Consider the following 18,809-nt stretch of genomic DNA (forward strand, 5'->3'; position numbering starts at 1 on the left):
TATGGATAATTGGATAGAAAATACAATTATATAATCTTGTACCTGGTTTAATTAAGCTAATTGTCATCAGAAACTTGTAATTTTTATGAATTTCAGATTTTCTTTTCATTACTGCTTTTCTTAATAGGTCAAGTTCTTATTTACGTTATAAAGTATGATATTTACAAATATCAAGTTATCATGTTTTTTGAGAAATTATGAGAAACAAATAAAAATGAAAAAGATAGGAATAGCAATGAATAGTGATGTGGGTATAGAAAATGTAAGAGATATGAATGCAAAGCAATCAGTATTTAGGACATTGACCATAGATTTCGAAAAAAAAATGCTGCATATTGAGCGAAAACTATGATTATATTATAAGGCTGTCATTTAAAGCATAATGAAACTATTCCCTTTTCATTTTAATCGAATAAGATAGTAAAGATTTTTGAATTAGCTAGAAACTGATGAGATGTTTTCACAAATCAGATTTTTAATCTCTATAATGCATAATTCACTCAATATCTCAATTTTGATATTGCGAGATATTTTTGCTATCGGTTTCGCAATTTTGACACAATAGCAAGAGGGTTCTATAAGCATTATTATCAACGTAGAATCTGAATATCATATCAGAAAATGTCGCAAATCTGACATTTACCCGACCAAATAGCAAAAATAATTGAATACTTTTCGCAAAAACTTTAAAAATCGATAAAAATATGAAATATAGATATTAAAGAGACTTTTATATAATATTCATAAAGATTTTCCAAAAATATGATACCGCAAAATTAAAAAAGTGACGTCTTGAGTGGAGTCAAAGGTCGAAATTGCTAGCTAAATGTTTTTTTAGCGAAATTGCGTATTGTACGTTTTTTTCGCAAAACGAAACCCTTATTGTGAGAATACGTGGGAGTCCGAGTTCAAAACATTGAAATGTGAAGTAAAAAAGTGGCAGTAAGCTGGAAAAAGTGATGTCTGACATTGTTGGTCTGCTTCTAGAAGCAGATAATGATAAATCAGACAACTTTTCGGCTGCTCAGGCAGAATTAGTCGAAAAATGCGAAAATGAGCCAATAGATATCATTATTGAACTATTAAATCGACTCTGGGACGAGTCTAATTCAGAAAGATTGATGTTCTTGATGATTACACTTATCACAAACTCGTTTAAACGAACAATTATAATTACAGTACCGAAATATGCAGTTTGTACTTCTACAGTTGAGCCAGATCTTGCCCAAAACTTATTTCAAGCTGCATTGAGTTTCTTTTCACACTCATACGAACCTCTTAGAGCTGCAGCTGCCAACCTCTTTATGGTGGTTGCATCAGCAGAAATGCAAATGTTTCCAGAATTATCGCTAATAGATCAACTAACGGAACGACTTGGAAGTGACAATACAGCTGAGGTCCTTTCTGCTACAGAATGCTTCACAGTTATCCTCAGAAAGTTTGTTATTGAAGAAACAGCGAGGTCTCAGATATTTCAAGCCATTTTTCAACTCGTCGAGAGTATCGAATGCAATACGAAAACATTTACAGACTCTACATCCGTTCTTCACCATGTCATTGCGATGTTGGTAAATATAAGTTCATCGATCTTCGAGGAGCTTGATACAAATGAATCCTGTGCCTTTATGAATCACGTAGTTTCACATCTCGTTGATCAGCCCCTTAAAGAAGTTGTTTATCAATTTATTGGTTCTGTTGCTCAAGAAAACTTCACGAGTATCCTCGAATTTATACCTCAAGTATTTCAGGAAAGCGTTACAGACATTCTTTCTGATACAGAAACCCAAAGAAATAAGTTGGCTGCAACATATCTCTGGGAACAAGTATTTTCAATAGAGCATGTCAATGAAGAAGTGTTCAATGCATTATCCGAAGTCGCTGATAACATTATTCCTGTTCTAATTCAAGAAATGACTCAAGATACCTTAGATGAACCTTCAGAAACAAACTGGGACCCTTCTGATGCCGCTTTTTCGGCACTTTTACGGATTTCGGATCGATATTTACAAACTTTTTTACAATATGTGAACGGAAGATTCGAATCTGACCAAGATGACAACGAAACTGGTACAAGGATAGCGAATATAAGATGTTTACTCATTTTATCGCATTATTTACCCCAAGTTCCTGACTATTACTCGAATCTTCTCACAAGAGTTTGCGGATATCTTCAGGATGAGTGCGTAAACGTCATTTACTTCGCTCTTCATTCACTCAGTAACATAATTGTGCATTCCGCTACGTCAAATGACTTCGTGGAGCTGTTTCCGACCTTATTTGAGATGTCATTGAACGATATACTGGGAATTCCCGCACTTAACTGCATCTATCATATTGTACATCACGTAGATTTCAGTTATTATGCTATTTTGTCCTCTTTGGAGTCACTTTTTGAAAGTATCTCAATTAATAATGTTTATTTGCTTACGAAATGCTTCGATTTTGTCTACCAAGAGAGCATACCCGTTGATATCGCCCTCGATGTCCTCAATTTCCTCATAAACCTCATGAAACAATGCGATGAAGCGTTTGCCTCCATTGTTTGTCGGATGTTCCCCCCTCTTTGCAACAAATGTGGGGATTTACCATCGCAAACATACATGGACGCGTTCTCAATCCTTACTCTTTGGATGGATAACGATATGTTCTACGCAATGCCAGCGGTTTGTTCAATGGCATACATAAATCCACAGTTTATAGCGCAATCCCTAACTACCATTGTCCCTTATGTCCTTGAAAACCTCAATTCCGGAGATTTGGATCGATCAATACAGGCAATCAACGCTTGGTCGATCATTTACATATGTATTGATGATCTAGAGGACTATTCCGACCAGTTGTTCGAAGCAATTATCGATAAAGCGGACCCACAAGCTCCATTAAGTCAACAAACCGCTGTAATACACGCTTTTTACGTTGTTTCAAAGCATATTAAGAATAATGATGATTTGTCCCGCATATTGATCGCATTGGAAAGGTACAGAGCGTTCGAAGTCTTTGCTGATCTCGAGATGCTCGACGTTGACTCTTTCCAAACGTTTATTGTTGCATTCCTTGATTTGATGTACCAGATTGCAATGCTTGGTGGTATTTCAATAGTTACTACGTTCGTGAACAACATAGTTATGTTGAAAACACCAGCAAAAGCTGCAAGAAATCAGTTGATGAAACTTGCAAAAATTTTCATGACTTGTGACCATAATTCTTTCCCAAACGCTTCTATATTGGGTAAGAAAATATGTATGGCTTATAATGTTATATTTCTATGCAATTAATTTGTTGTTTATATATATATTAGCTTTTAATTTCTATAGATAAAAATTATCTGTCTTATTTATATATTATTAACATGTTGTTTTACTGTGCATAAGATTAACAAAATGGACAATCCCTACTGTGAAAAAGAATCATAAAACTGAATGAATGCATTAAACTTATTAATGTTTTCAGTTTGGTTTATTAACAAGTTTGTATATTGTGAATATGATTCAAAAAAAAGTTCTTTGTTTTATGATAATGATTCAATTTGCTTTATAAACAAATTGTATATTGTGGATAAGAATCAGATTATGCAATCACTAATTCTTCTGTATTTTAGAAACGATTATTTTGCTCTCGATTCAAAATTGAATTGTATATAGAAAATTTTTGAAGATGACGACTTTTTTTGTGGGATAAGTCTTGGTTTATTTGTTCGCATTATTTAATAAAATTGTAATCAATTAAAACAAAATAGCAATAGATGTCTTAAATCAAATTATGACTTTTGATTTTCTCCGAAAATACCATTACACGATTAAACCTGCTATTATTTTGTTATACTAGACAATTCCATGCATTATTTATTGCAATATCAATAAATTTTCATTATTAATAAATCAAATTCGGTGTCATTTAACATAAATGCTGCGTCAACTCATCGATTTTCATTTTTATAGTATTTACTACCTCATTTTAGTCGAAACAATAGAATAATTATTTCAATTTTTCTGAATTTTTTTCAGGGGAAAAAACCGCATTCTTTAAATTTCCAAAAATCGTAATTGTCGAATAAATGATTATTGCCCTTCTCAGCCTTGCCAAGATTCGCGGAGTTATATTTGATGTCGATGGATTGCTATTAGATTCAGAGGACATCTTTGCACGATGTTTTAAGAATGTCACCGGAATGGAACTTACGCTTGATGTACATGTTAAAGCAATGGGATTGACTGGAGTTAATTTAGGAAAATCCCTGATGGATAGTTGCAACATAAGTGGTGATCCTGCCGAATTTATGAAAAAAATTGATAATTGCACTATTGGCTTATATCCAACTAGTAAATTACTCCAAGGTGCAAGAGAAATTGTTCACAAATTTGCCAGACATAATATCAAATTGGGAATTGCAACAGGAGCTAAGCAATGTCAATTTGAAGTCAAAATAATCAATCATAAAGATGTTTTCTCAAAGTTTGAAGCATTTACATATGGAAGCGATGTTACACGAGGAAAACCAAATCCTGACATTTTCCTCATTACAATGGAGAAGTTAAATCTAACAGATCCAAGTGAAATTCTTGTTTTTGAAGATGCACCAAATGGTGTGAAAGCTGCAATTTCAGGCGGAATGAAGGCTGTGATCGTTCCAAATCCTCTTACTCCATATAAGCAGTATTTGGAGAAGCTTGGTGCAGTCCCAACAATGGAATTGAAGTCATTGTTAGATTTTGACTATTCTTCCTATCAATTTATTGATAGATATGGAAATGAAGTCGTATTTGATGAAGATAATACTCAAGAATTATAAGAAATTTCTTTTAGAAAGCAATTTTTCTTTAGTTTATTTTCGGATTAATTTAAAAATTTTTAATTTTCTTTTAATTTTATTAAGAATATGATTGTAAATAATCGTATCATATTTTTATCTCAAAAATATTTTGAATGACCACTCAACTGCGATAAAAATTTGAGAGGTATTCGCGCCGATAGAATTTTTCTGACAAATAAGGAATGCTTGAACTGATATAGTCATTCGATTTATTGATTACTCATACTATTTTTCGCTCAAATGGCCTTGTATTTACGTCAAATACCAAAATCTCGTGAGTAAGAAACGTGACATTTAACGTCAATCGGTTATTCGGGAGGAAAAAATGACGGAGCAGGGTGTGAAATCTGTGTTAAATGCACTTGGTGATGAAGAAGAGGAAGAAATTCCTGAATACGAAGTGCCAGAAGATCTCGTTTCTGATGTAAAACCGTGTCAATATCTTGCAGATATTTATCAGGAGCCAATCACAGATTTTACAAAACTCGGAAACCGTGTTCCTGAGTTCCTCAAAATGTGCAAATACAACGATGTACCTCAATATCAAAACATTCCAATTACTGATTCCTATAAAATGTTTGTAAATTCATTCAATGAATTGACTCGTGAAACAATTTCCAGTCCACCAGATTCAGTTGCACAATATACGAATTATTTAACATCACTGATACCTCAGAAGTTCTGTTTTCCAATGGCAAACTCATGGCCACCGAGTTTTCCAAGAATTGTCAATACTATTGAACCAGAGATTGGTGCAATGGTAAAAATGTTAACAGAAGCATCTGACCCAACAGCTCTTCTTCGTTTTCTTTCGCTTGCTTTGTTCCCTAAAACTTGGTCAAGCCATCACTGCGGAGAAAACGAATTGATCGCAATTTGTCCTTGCAAATTCAAAGGCAAGGATAACCATTGGGCCTATATTGAAAAAGTATCCAAAACCTTTGTAGTTTGTTCATTATCCAAAATGGGCGAAATGATTATCAGAGCTACCGGAACTGTTGACAGAATTGCAAAGACAAAGGATAAAAAAGGTCTTATGATCAAAGATGTTCACGATGGCTTAATTGCGGATATTTATCCTTTGGATGAAGACCAACTTGATCTTTGGGTTAATTGTCTTGAGAAATTCGATCCTTTAGAAGACAAAGAACCTTTCAAACCTGTTCCTTTCCCTTATTTCTTTACATCAGATCTTCCATGGTTCCCTGACATTTTCTACAGATCATTCTACGAAGCATTAACTACAAACGACATGATATTACTCAGAGCATGCATTTCTCTCGATGCTCCTTACGAAGTTGCCGATGGATTCCTTACGATTTCTCTTTACGCGAGAAAATCCCATATTTTCTTCGCAACTATTGTCAGTTACATCCTAGAGAACGACGATTTGAATCCTATGGCAGTTTACGCTGAAGACTCTTTCTTCAGGAAGTTCTCACATGCCTTGTTCAAGAGATTCAGTTCAAGTTATTTGATGTTCCTCAAAAAAGTTGTCACTTTTATTGATCGTCACAAGACATTAGATGAGAAATTATTCTTTGGCGTTATCAAGTACATCATGATGAGTAGTGGATATATTCCTATCCAAATCAGACACTTCGCATCTATCATCAGATCTTATGTTACAACGAAATTTAATTTACGAGGAATGGTTTACTTTTTAATCGGCGGTTTCTTCGGATTAGATTTCATTTGTCCTGTTTTAGCACATCCAGAAAGATACTTCGAAGGAATTGTTCTCAAGAACCCACAGCTCCTTAAGCAAGTTTCTGATAATTTGCAGTATATTTTCCACGGAGCTTTGCTTCCTGATTCTTTCTCATCATGGAACGATAGAGTTCTCAAACACACAATCCCTGCACTTGAGGAATTCTTATTCTCTATTGGAGACATTGCTGGAGAGATTCCTTCTTACTCTCCACCATCTGTTTCTGACATGGCTCACGCAGTTGATGTAATCATGCATTGTTTGCTTAAAAACACTAAAACTGTCAGACAGATTTACGATGAATCTAGAACTCCTTTCGTTTCTTACGCACCACAACTCGGATTGAACTTCACTTCTGGTTTGTGCGATTTCTTCAGACAGTATTTCGATAAGTCTAATCGCGCAAACATGAAGAAAATGGCTCAGAAAGTTAAGCCAAATCCACTTAAATTCCCTCCTCTTCCAATGTATGGAGCACATGCTCAGGCAGCTGTAAGAAAAGGCGAAAACATGTTCAATTACCAGGCTGGATCTTTCGCGGACATGGGTGATTACAAGGAGAGATCTTTTGGAATGGCTCCTTCTTCTCCAACATCAATGAAATTACCAAAGAAACCGATTAATCCTCATAAGAATCCTCTCGTGATGGAAAAGAAACAAGGAAAAATTGCTGAAGACAGTGACTCTGAGAGTTCTTTCACAGACCATCACGACAAGAAGAAGAAGAAACATGATAATGATAAGAAGAAGAAACCAACTTTGACAAGTTCTTCGATGCCAGAACCACCAAAGAAAAAGTCTGCTACAGCATCGTTAGCATCAAATAGCGGAAAACATTGATTTTTTATTTGTAAATATTGTATTATTGTTATTTTTAGATTATATTGCTTTTTGTGGTTAATTTCAGATATGAAAATTAAATTTTCCATCTGATTTGCGGCAATAACATGGGAAATTAATAAAGTGTCAGGAAATATAAATGGTTTCTCATCATTATTTAATAAGCCTAGCAGAATTAAAAAAATTGCCACTCACAGATCTGACGTTATGGTTTAACGATGAATTTATGAAAATCTACATATGTGGGAATATATTTTATGATGATGTTATGCTTTTCCTTCGATATGATTTTCATCACATAAAAAATAATTCCTGAAATAAGCAGTTATGATATGTCTTTTATCTATTTTCGTACTGTTAATCATATTGGTGATTAAAAACTTTATTTATTGTGCCTGGATTTTAAAATAAGAATCAAGACCAATTATTTTCATCATATTTTAATTATTTGAACTTGTACAAATATTTATTACCTATAATATAAATGTTCTATGGTGTTACTTTATCCATACATCCTCTCTTTATATATAAAATATTGAATTTTGATAATTTGAGAAGAAAATTTGCCATCATCTATCATACCTCATTCAAATATGAGCATTTTCTTATTGAATTTACCATATTTCTTTAAAATATTACTTTTGATGTGATCAATACGAATATCGAGAATTATCAACAAATGGACAGTAGAAACAATGAAATCGTTTAAAATTTTCAATAAAAATGCTCCCGCTCCAAGTAGTCGGGTGCAACAACCAAAACAGACATACAGCAGAAGTTTCTAAGCCCTCTTCAGCAAGCTTAGCGACAAAACAATCAGAAATACCTATTGCATCACAAGAAGAATACGAGTATTCAGATCCAGATTTAGAAGACTACGATGAAGAAGATCAATTCGAAGAAGATTCGACACTATTTATACCAGATATCGATCAGAGGAAGATTGGTGATCCCAAATACGTTCCAATGATAGCGGAAAAAATCATCAGAAATTGCCAAGCAATCGAAATGCGTATGACGTTATCCACATCACGCTTTTCAGAAATACAGACAAATCTTACTGCTCAACATCATGAACTTGCATTATCTTGGATAATGAAAGCATTTTCATTATTCAAGTTAAAAGTCGATGAATCACTTTACAAATCCATATACTATCTCAACATACTTCTCTGCTCTACACCGATAGATTTCTCTGACTTACAGTTAATGTCCGTCGTATGTATTTGGATTGCATGCAAAGTAGAAGATAATCTTCATATTCCATTGAGCAACTTGGTAATGGTTTGCTCAAAGCAGCTTACAGAAGAACAAATAAAGACAACAGAACCCTTTGTTGTAAATACATTAAATTGTGACCTCAATCCGGTCACACCATTATTTTACATTCATCGCTTCCTTGATGCGATAGATGCGGATGAAGACCTTTCAGCAATTGCTAACTTGTTCATGGATTTATCACTCTTATCACACGAATTTTTAGATTACACACCTACAGTCATTGCAGTTTCGTCTGTTTGCATAGCAAAACTTACAATGAATGAATTTTGCCCAACACCGAGACTCCTAAACTACTCCCACATTACAGATGTAAATCAAGTTAGAAATTGCTGCTCTCTTATGGTCGAAAAGATGGCATTGGCAAGAAATAACTTGAAATACACTGTATGGGAAAGATTCCATGGTAATATGGATATCGTCAATGATTTGATTCTTGATCCAGAAATAGTTAATCAATTGTAATTTTAGTTTTTTTCTTTTATCCTTTATATAGATATATAAATATGTTTTAATGTTTTTTCTTTAATTTATCTTATATTTAATAGATATTATTTACTCATAAATAAGAAATATCAAAATCGAAATTTAAAATATAAGTAGTTCAACTCCATGGATCTAGAGTTTGTCTAAAAACTGTGAAAACAAGTTAAATATTCATTGAATTATAATAATGATCAATGAAATAAATAAAAATATTTCAAATATCGTTATTAATCTTTTGGTAATTGTATTTTTATAAGTGTGATATGAAGTAAATATGTGTAAATTCATAAAAAACATATAACATTTACAAAAAATAAAATAAAATTACAAAAATTATTCGGTTGATGCTGCAGATTTAGCTCTTGATCTATTAAATGATTGGAGAGGTGGTAACTTAAGTTTACCTTCGATTTTAATAGGTTTGCACTGAGGAATTTTCTTATTTAAGAGCGCATTAAACGCATTTGATTCTTTTTCGATTCTTTTCTGTTCTTCAATGCTTTCCTGTTCTGATTGCTTAATCTGTGCATTTAGCTTCTCCATTATGCTCAAGAGAGGCCGTTCAGCCCTTTCCCTGTCCACAGCAATTTTTCGTTTTTTCATTTCAAAAGTGTCATCCATCACTTTGAATTCGTTTTCGTATTTTGCCCTTAATTTATTTGCAGCGTTATTGTAGGCTTGTGCCATTCTCTGTCCTGCTTCTCCTGCCTCTTGTTCCTCTAGTTTGGCCACTTCTTGTGCAATCAATGCTGCTTCTTCGAATCTGTGAGCTTTTAAGTTGACTTTTGCTTCATTTCGGAGGTTTATCAAATGCGCTGATGGTTTATTGAATCTGTTTTGTGTCCTCTCTTCTTGCCACTCTTTATCGAGGTATTCCGCTTCAATTTGGAAGTCATCATCTAATTGGATCATTGATTTCTCTTTTTCTGCATTGATTTCTTCTTCCTGGGCTTTGAACTTGTTTCTAATGTTATTTAGTTTATTTTGGGCTTTGTCAAGGCGGTTTTTGAGTTCAATTGTATTAGATTCTTTTTTCTTTCCGGAATGAGCGGCTTTCAAAGCATCAATGATGTTTTGTACGTATGCCGATTCTGTTATGAGACCAGCTGACATTGTTTGTTGGAAAATTCCTTTGAGATCTTTCGTAACTCTGCTGATTATTTTATTTGGAGTATCTGGAAGCATTGATCCGCATAATGCATGGAAGGTAAGACTTTCATGAGGCTGATTGACCATTTCGAGAAGTCTATTTGGTATTCTACTGATGTTTTTATCAACATCAAAATCTTTATCGTATTTTAGATCGGATTGTGGAGGATTATTGTTTGGAGGAGGTTTATTTGTTTCATCTTTGGCGACTGGAGTAGTTCCTTTGTATGTTTGTTGTTGAGAAACTTGAGTTAAAAACATTGATTCATCATCTGTTTCAGATCCTTGTTCTTCTTCAGGATTTATGTCTTCATTTTGCTCTGGTTGCTGTATTTGTTCTGCTTCTTGTTGTTGTGGTTCATCTTTTGGCTCTTCTTTCGGTTCTTGAACAATTCTTTTTGTATGTTGTATTTCTTCATCTTGCAAAACAGCAACTTTCTTTTGAACATTCTCTTTATGAGAAAATTTGTATGGTCCGAGCACGAATTTCACTTGATTATGGGAATTATTTTGAATTTTTCTAGTATCGCGTTTTATTGATTGATCAAATAGTCTAATTGGTTGAGATTTAGGTTTTTTAGATGGTGAATTCGTTGATGATGATGTAACTTTCTTTGGTTTCGATTGTTGCCATAAAAACGGAGTTGGATTATTAAATTCTGCTAAAGCTTCCTCTAAAGCACTTTTAGGTTTTGGTTTTATGATCTTCTTTTTATTTGTTTGTAAAACAGAGAGAGGTTTTACTGTAGTTTCAATTTCATTGTTTTTCTCTTCTGTTTCTTTTTCAGGAGAATTGGATTCTACATTTGGAGGTTCCTCAACTTCTATATTTTGTTGCTGAGAAGCCTCCATTTCTTCTGTTGCTGGCTCAGTTTGCTCTGTAATTTGTTCGTTATTTGACTTTTTTTTACATCATAACAAAATTATATGAAGATCTCTTCGCCCTTTAAAATATTTTTAAAATAAAATTTGAACCATTTGAGCGATAAAAAAATTATTGGGAAAAAAAATGGAAAGAGCAGACTCTTATTAGTATAGCAATCATTCTCTTGTTCTTAAAATCAATAAATCTCTAATCTAATTAATGTTTCATGAATTTAATATAAGAAAATGAAGATTATGTAGCGAAAAATGGTAATGATAAGAAATGATTAGTTTATCATGGATAATATGTTTATGGTAAACATGATTTTTGTGATTAAATAAGTCCTTGTGACTTTAAAGTCAAGATTACGCCAACTAAATTATGATGATATTATTGTCAATAACATTGAATTATCTTGAAAAGACGCAAAAAATGAGAATCGCCTAATTAATTATCGTTTAGATTTCGGTTCTTGTATTATCATATTTCTCCATGGTGATATTCTAGGCAATTGTTGTATTATGAATGTCAACTATCACTCATGAATTGCAAGAAATTTTGTATTTCCGCTAATGAAATCCTCTACGCTCTAATATCAGTATTTATTCGCTACAACACATCACAGAATCTATTGGAACAATGCTATTTAACCCTATCAACGTCAAATTAAAGTGAATTACACCAATCAGTCTAGTATTTTGCTTTGAAACTTTTAGCTCATTAATAAGAGAGTCTATTACTTTCATCAACTGCGAATTATTAGAAAATGATCCGATTTTGTCAATTTTTTTTTCTTCAAATCTTTTGAATGAGAATAGATTAGAACTACTTTGCTAAGGATATTGAAATCAGTTACAAAGATAATAATTTTTGACAATCATCCTACAGTGTAATGCTACTGCAGAAGTTTTAAGAGCTCATTGATATCAGCAATTTAATATCTAAGTCTTAAAGTATAACTTTTGTTCATATTTACTCATCATTAAATCATATGTTTAAAAATGAAAATTGATAGTTTGTTTTTAAATGTTTCTCATATTTTGGAAATTCTCAAAAAGAAATGTCTTCATTGCAACAAAATGTTAGTTTTGATGGAAATGTGATCTAAATCTTCTATATTATTCCAAATATTAAAAAGATTTATAATTCGAAATAATATTTACTTCCAAAATCAAAATATTTTAACTGTGTATAATATAAATAACACTACTATTTTATTCTAAAGAGGATTTGATGATTGATTAAAGATCATGATGGTGTTGATGGCCATGTTCATGCTCATGGTCGCCAATGGCTAATCCGGCCATCCATAAAGCTCCAATTAAAATGGCAATAAGGTGATAAAACTTCGACTTTCCATTAGATTCATGGATTTTCTCAAGAGCTTCGGATAATTCATGAAAAGCAACAAAAGCAAATATTCCTGATGATATCGCAACAACACATCCGGATACTGTTTCATTACAAGCTTTTCCAACGTAATATGAAGCAATTATTGTAAATGGAGTAACAAATGAATAGAAGCACATCATTGCAAAGTACTTGGTCTTAGATATTTTGTTTCCGAAAATCTGTAAGCCAAGTGAAAATACTTCAGCGGGATAATGTCCAGCTAAAGCATAAATCAACGACTTCAAGACTGTAAGATCGTTAACAACGCCTAATGAGATTGCTTCAACAAATGAATGGAAAAGTAATGCAATATATATTGCTTTTGAAGATGGAGATAAGCGATTTATTAATTTTGCCTTTACTTTGTGATCATCTGCGAGTTCATCATTATGTTTTCCATTCTTATCATGATCGTGATTGTGTGAAGCTCCATGATCATGACCATGAGAACCAAATGATTCTATAAGGTACATAACAAGAAATCCAGCTAAACAAAGGAGTGATCCGAGAGGAATTTCGGATTTATTCAAGTTCTCGATACCTTCTGGTATTAAATGCACAAGAGCAGCGCCTAAGAAAACTCCGCCAGCAAAAGAATCGAGGACTGATAGAAAAGAAATGCTTTTAATGAACAGTGGAAGAACAGATGAGACTAATCCCATAACTAAAAATACTGAAGACCATCCAAATTTGAGATGCTCAATTTGGGTCTTCATCAAAAAAATGAAAATTAAATGATTTCAGAAAGGTAGCATTTTTAACCTCAGAACGTCAATTTGATTTGTATATGAGATAAACCAAAATCTCAAGTATTTCAAAATTTCGACTTAATTGATTATCTTATATTGCATCATCTCTAGTGTGAATCAATATAAAGTAATGAATGTGTTTGATACAATAAATAAAACGATCAATAATAGCAATTCGAAATTACAAATCCTGCAGGTAATGTTTTTTCCGCTATGATATATATCTGAACTTATGTTTTAATATGTGTGCATTGTTTTCTGAATCTTTTAATGAAATGAATTAGTTTAATTTTCATTGTGATCTTTTATTAGGCAAAATCGCAACCGAATTTTTAAATCTAGATTTTGATGATAAATTGTGATTTTTAGCTTAAATCGCGATTTTTTAAAAATCGCGAACAGAATTTTTTCGCGATTTATTAATAAATCGCGATTTGAACGATAAATTTCGATTTTTTTAAAAAATCGCGATTCGTGAAAAAATTGCGACTTTTTGAAAAATCGCGAACTTTCAAAAAAATCACGTCCTTAATTTTGGTCTTTTTCGGAGTGATAAGTCGTCCTTTAAGTAATATTTTTTTTCTCGAATTGCTAATTGAAAAATTAAATTCGAGAAAAGAGATTACAATAGTATTGTATGGACTATAATCCTACTACTATAACACTTTTTTTGTGAAAATCACACTTTTTTAAAAAAAGATATCAAATTGAAAAAAATTATTCTTATTTTTACTTATACTGTAGGGCACATTCATTGGTTATGAAAATCACATAGTATGAATACTCAATCCCAAATATCTTAAAAAAATATTCTAAAATATTAGACTCGATTTTAGCAATTGTATTCTAATCATAATATAATGCCCGAGTATATTATATAAATAGAACAAATATTAGTAAATTCAATTTTTTTTTTCAGATCGCAAATTATCTAATACAAATATTCATAAAAATCACATACAGTATATTTGCATTCAATGTCAAATATAATAGCTATCTAATACTTTCGAAAAATTGAGCTATTGAATATTTTATAAAATTTCTGGTCCAAAAATTGTGCTTTCACAATATTTTGATGATATCTATAATAATTAGACTACAAATATAAATTGTATAATAAAAAATCAAAATTTGCTTTTGATATCTCAAATCTCGATATGAGATATTCAATGTCAAATCAAAGTATTCATAATTAACAGATTTGTATCGTGAATGCTTTCGTTTTGCTTAATACACAATTATGCATGACAAGTGTGTGTGGCTACACAATTCTTTCCGTCCGAAGCGGAGAATTGTGAAGTTTACACCGCACTTCACGGATAATATAATGGAAAAACGATTTTCATGGAATACTATTTTTATTAATAGCTTAATAAATGAGCGAGTCTGATAGATATATGTTACGCAAGATATATCCATAGAGAAGTGTTTAAGTATAAAACAATGCGTTATACGTTATATGTAGGATATAGATGGTTTTTCTCCATTGAGAATTTTGTCATGTGAAAAATCTCTTTTTTAGCTATGATAAAAATACTTTTTATATACTATTATATCTCAGTTGATATTGATTCAACATTCTTATTTCACATGATAATATAATAGTATATGTAGCGAGGTATTATATTCTCTTGTGATTTCGATCTATTAATGCTCACACAAAAAATTCGCTACATCAAAATTTCCTCGGAAAATTTCACTTTTGCTGCTTTGATTCAACTTTGATGTCCAATGAATACTCAATAAAACTCGAAACTCTGATCATGGAGATCTATCATCACATATATAATTATATTGCTTAAATATATGTATAAATTGTATTTTGGATTTTTCGGATTAAAAAAGGTTAAAAGTGTCATATTGATATAATTCACATTTTATTCTGCTTATAAATCATATTGTCTTGTAATATTTGATAAAATTATCACTGAATTCTTAATTAGTTTTTTTTTAAAATATCAATTTTGATTTATTGGACTTGAAAATATTTTATTTATATTATAAATCATATTATCATTTAGTGTTTATCAAAATTATGGTTCTTCGTTTTGTAGCTATATTTTGAATGACAATAGAAAAAAAAATACTAGAAACTAAATATGTATTTAATTTTATAAGTAAAAATTCACATAATGATAATATATTTGTGAAGATTATTTGAAGAAACGATTTTTATTAATTCAATTTTCATTATAGCATTATTTAGGTGAAGTGCTCTCAAATTGTGAGCCAGACAAATGTTTAATGGCTGCAATAAAGGAACATAGCTCAGGTGCGTTTGCATTGAATATTTATCGTTTTGATTTCACAAAACATCGTTGCGTTTAATCAAAAATTTGATTAACTTAATAAATTTAAAGATTAAGCGATCTCATTTTAACACAATCGGTAAATTCAATACGTCTATGAAACAAAGCCATAATTTCTCGTAGTATAAAATATTTGATAAAATTTTATCGCTTACAGAGGTGGAATTAAAGGGTGAGAGATATATAGATAGACTATATATCTCTCACCCTTTAATTCCCTATACAAAGTTCGAAAACTTGGGTGCAATCAGATCTGATTGCACCCAAGTTTTCGAACTTCATGTAAAGAATTGCTTGCTATGATGTACTGATCATGAATCAGTACATCATAGCAAGCAATTCTTCATCTTAAATATATTTTTCTTAATCAATACATAACTTGTTCGCAATTTGGTTTTAGACGCTATATTTTAATCTAATTTCGATTTTTTATAAAATCGCGTACTTCTAATAAAACGCGATTTCAAAAACAATCGCGATTTTTTTCTGTTCGCAATTTTTCAGAAGTTCGCGATTTTATAAAAAATCGAAATTTTTCTTTGCGATCGAGATTTAAAAATTCGGTTGCGATTTTGCCTATTATATAGTGATGATATATCATTTAGTTTCTATGTATTTTAGCATTTGTTTTTGAAGCATTATGCATGGATACATAGGCATTTTTCCATTAAAAATGTCTTTGTCTGATCTGATTCAAAATGCTAAGCTTAAATTTGGAGCTACTAAACCATATAGCATTCAAACAGAGTTTGCAACAGACATGATCAAAGCATTTCAAGAGAATAAAATCGGATTTTTTGAAAGTCCCACAGGAACAGGTAAATCAATGTCTGTTCTAACATCCTCATTAGCATTTATACAAGAAAAAAACAAAGATATTGCTGATTCTTATGCATATGGAACAGATAATGATGATATTGCAGATATTCTTTATGCAAACAAGCCTAAAAGAAGCAAATTAATAGTTTGTACAAGGACTCATAGTCAAATTAAAGAACTTGTTAATGAATTAAAGCGTCCAAGTTTACTCAGATATAAAGATTCGCGAAGAACTACGCGCTGCATCTCTCTTGCTTCCAGAAGATTCTTATGTATCAATGATGTATATGCAAATTATTCAGGTTCTGAGCTAAATAACGTTTGCAAAAAATCGTGTGATTATTATAAGAATTTTAAAGACAGGAAAGCAGATATTCTCAAGAAAATATCAACCGAGCCACATGATATAGAAGATCTGATGTCATTTGGCCGCGCTGGTATCTTCTGTCCCTACTTTGCTTCAAGAGCAACAATTAGATTCAGTGATGTCATATTAATGCCATACCAAACTCTATTCCAGCAGCAAACTCTTGAATCCCTGAAGATAGACATATCGAATGCATACATTGTCATTGATGAAGGCCACAATTTAGTTGATGCACTTAATTCTATGTATTCTATCTCTCTAACCAAAGCAGAAGATATCACAGGAGTTACCAATGGCCTCAAAGAGTTCCAAATGAAGCTTACTAAAGTAAAAGGACCAATTTCAGAAGATCCATCAAAATTAGAAGACGATAAGAAGCCAGTTGAAGAAACTCCTCAGAACCAACTTAAAAAAGAGATTATGATGAACATGTCTACACTTAATAGAATTGCAACTGGCATTATTTCTGTAATGAATAAAGTTGCTAAAGGACAATTGCCAAAAGTAATGGAAATGAATGATTTTCAAGAATCATCAGGCCTGAGGAACATCAATCCCTTCATTTTGCTTGATTTCGTGCATGAAAAATCCTTAGTTTACAGAATTTGCGGCAAAAAAGAAGAAAAAGAAAGATTGTCATCGACAACAGCCTTCAGAAAGCTTTTACAGTTCGTTGAAGCAATGGGAAACCCAGATAAATACGGAAGAGTCATTGTCACAGAGAACTCTGTTTCTTACATGCTTCTGAATCCTTCTTTAGTTTTCGCACAAGTTGCAAAAACTGCAAAATCTGTTTGTTTGGTCGGAGGAACTTTGCAGCCATTTTCTGACTTAACTGCACAGTTAATTGACCAAAACTCGATACCAGAGGATAGAATCTTTACACATGTGAACGGGCATGTTATTCTTGCCGAAAACGCGTTGACTTTTTGTCTTCATACAGGTCCAAACAAAGAAAAACTCGGATTTACTTATGAAACACGTCAAAACGAGAGATTGTTTGACGAAATTGGCCAAAGCTGCTTAGAGTTAAGTTGTGTTGTTCCAGGAGGTATCATATATTTCTTCACAAGCTTTGATATATTAAACAAAGCTTACAAATACATCGAAACAAAATCATATAAAGAGAAAATAGAAAACCACAAATTCATATTAAAAGAAACACAAAATCCAAATGATTTGGATAAACTCATGAGAACATTCAAGAGCCACATTGATAAACAAAGAGGAGACTTCACAGGTGCTGTTCTTTTCGCAGTAATGAATGGAAAACTGAGTGAAGGAATTAACTTTGCAAATGATTATTGTCGATGTGTTGTTTGTGTTGGAATGCCGTTTTCAAACATGAATGACATGCAAATTAGCGAGAGAATGAAGTTCTTCGACCAAATGCAGAAAGATGGAATTTCCTCGTGTGGAGGAAGACAGTTTGTTGAGAATACTTGCATGAGAATCGTCAATCAATCAATTGGAAGATCATTTAGAAACATCAAAGATTATGCTGTTGCAATTTTATTCGATGAAAGATACAATGACCACAAACAGCTTCTTCCTGGATGGATCCAAAGAAATTACCAAGATATACAATATTGGAACGATGCAATGAATTCCGTTAAATCATTCTTTAATAAGAAACATTAATTTTATTTATATTTTGTTTTATATATAAAAAATACATGTTTAGAAATTCTAATGATTTGTTGTATATCCTGTATTGCGAACAGTGAGAATGCAAATGTAACCGATTGCAAATGCTCTGAATGGGTTTTCATTGATTTCTTGTAGTTGGTCGAATGTAGGAATGAGTTCATTGATAAATGCCATTGCAGCTGGTTCGAAGTATCCATATAGATGCAAGCAAACTGTGCAGATGCAGATTAATGCTTCAACGGATTCTGTTTTATCTTCAGAGTAGAAAACTGGATCGTGAAGGTTGAGCATGAGATCATCGACATTGATCTCTTGCGGTGAGAATGTCTGTGATAGACCGATATTTGAAAGAAGATGCGCAATGATCCACATGGCGTTGATAGT

General features: G+C 32.2%; 8 protein-coding genes across 8 annotated transcripts, besides 1 other annotated feature; 5 read left to right on the forward strand and 3 right to left on the reverse strand.

Moving 5' to 3' along the window:
- Positions 1-950: 950 nt before the first annotated feature.
- Positions 951-3,361, forward strand: TVAGG3_0041130 (armadillo (ARM) repeat-containing protein family; the record flags this gene model as incomplete). The annotated part of the gene is made up of 1 exon (XM_001326349.1): positions 960-3,275. One exon carries the CDS (start codon positions 960-962, stop codon positions 3,273-3,275), a length of 2,316 nt encoding a protein of 771 aa, XP_001326384.1.
- A 677-nt stretch (positions 3,362-4,038) lies between these two features.
- On the forward strand, positions 4,039-4,863 carry TVAGG3_0041140 (pseudouridine 5'-phosphatase protein; the record flags this gene model as incomplete). The annotated part of the gene is made up of 1 exon (XM_001326350.1): positions 4,055-4,789. One exon carries the CDS (start codon positions 4,055-4,057, stop codon positions 4,787-4,789), a length of 735 nt encoding a protein of 244 aa, XP_001326385.1.
- A 245-nt stretch (positions 4,864-5,108) lies between these two features.
- Positions 5,109-7,361, forward strand: TVAGG3_0041150 (GTPase activation domain, GAP family; the record flags this gene model as incomplete). Its single annotated transcript, XM_001326351.1, has 1 exon — positions 5,136-7,361. The coding sequence occupies one exon, from the start codon at positions 5,136-5,138 to the stop codon at positions 7,359-7,361; it is 2,226 nt and encodes a 741-aa protein (XP_001326386.1).
- A 719-nt stretch (positions 7,362-8,080) lies between these two features.
- Positions 8,081-9,242, forward strand: TVAGG3_0041160 (cell division; the record flags this gene model as incomplete). The annotated part of the gene is made up of 1 exon (XM_001326352.1): positions 8,085-9,104. The coding sequence occupies one exon, from the start codon at positions 8,085-8,087 to the stop codon at positions 9,102-9,104; it is 1,020 nt and encodes a 339-aa protein (XP_001326387.1).
- A 201-nt stretch (positions 9,243-9,443) lies between these two features.
- Positions 9,444-11,255, reverse strand: TVAGG3_0041170 (uncharacterized protein; the record flags this gene model as incomplete). The annotated part of the gene is made up of 1 exon (XM_001326353.1): positions 9,459-11,126. One exon carries the CDS (start codon positions 11,124-11,126, stop codon positions 9,459-9,461), a length of 1,668 nt encoding a protein of 555 aa, XP_001326388.1.
- A 1,050-nt stretch (positions 11,256-12,305) lies between these two features.
- Positions 12,306-13,247, reverse strand: TVAGG3_0041180 (zinc ion transmembrane transporter protein; the record flags this gene model as incomplete). Its single annotated transcript, XM_001326354.1, has 1 exon — positions 12,381-13,247. The coding sequence occupies one exon, from the start codon at positions 13,245-13,247 to the stop codon at positions 12,381-12,383; it is 867 nt and encodes a 288-aa protein (XP_001326389.1).
- A 2,481-nt stretch (positions 13,248-15,728) lies between these two features.
- Positions 15,729-15,941: a mobile genetic element.
- A 181-nt stretch (positions 15,942-16,122) lies between these two features.
- On the forward strand, positions 16,123-18,416 carry TVAGG3_0041200 (DNA repair DEAD helicase RAD3/XP-D subfamily member family; the record flags this gene model as incomplete). Its single annotated transcript, XM_001326355.1, has 1 exon — positions 16,263-18,416. One exon carries the CDS (start codon positions 16,263-16,265, stop codon positions 18,414-18,416), a length of 2,154 nt encoding a protein of 717 aa, XP_001326390.1.
- Positions 18,417-18,464: 48 nt separating this feature from the next.
- Positions 18,465-18,797, reverse strand: TVAGG3_0041210 (uncharacterized protein; the record flags this gene model as incomplete). Its single annotated transcript, XM_001326356.1, has 1 exon — positions 18,465-18,797. One exon carries the CDS (start codon positions 18,795-18,797, stop codon positions 18,465-18,467), a length of 333 nt encoding a protein of 110 aa, XP_001326391.1.
- Between the last annotated feature and the right edge of the window lie 12 nt (positions 18,798-18,809).

Source organism: Trichomonas vaginalis, chromosome IV (assembly GCF_026262505.1).
Source record: "Trichomonas vaginalis G3 chromosome IV, whole genome shotgun sequence".
NCBI classification, from domain to species: domain Eukaryota; phylum Parabasalia; order Trichomonadida; family Trichomonadidae; genus Trichomonas; species Trichomonas vaginalis.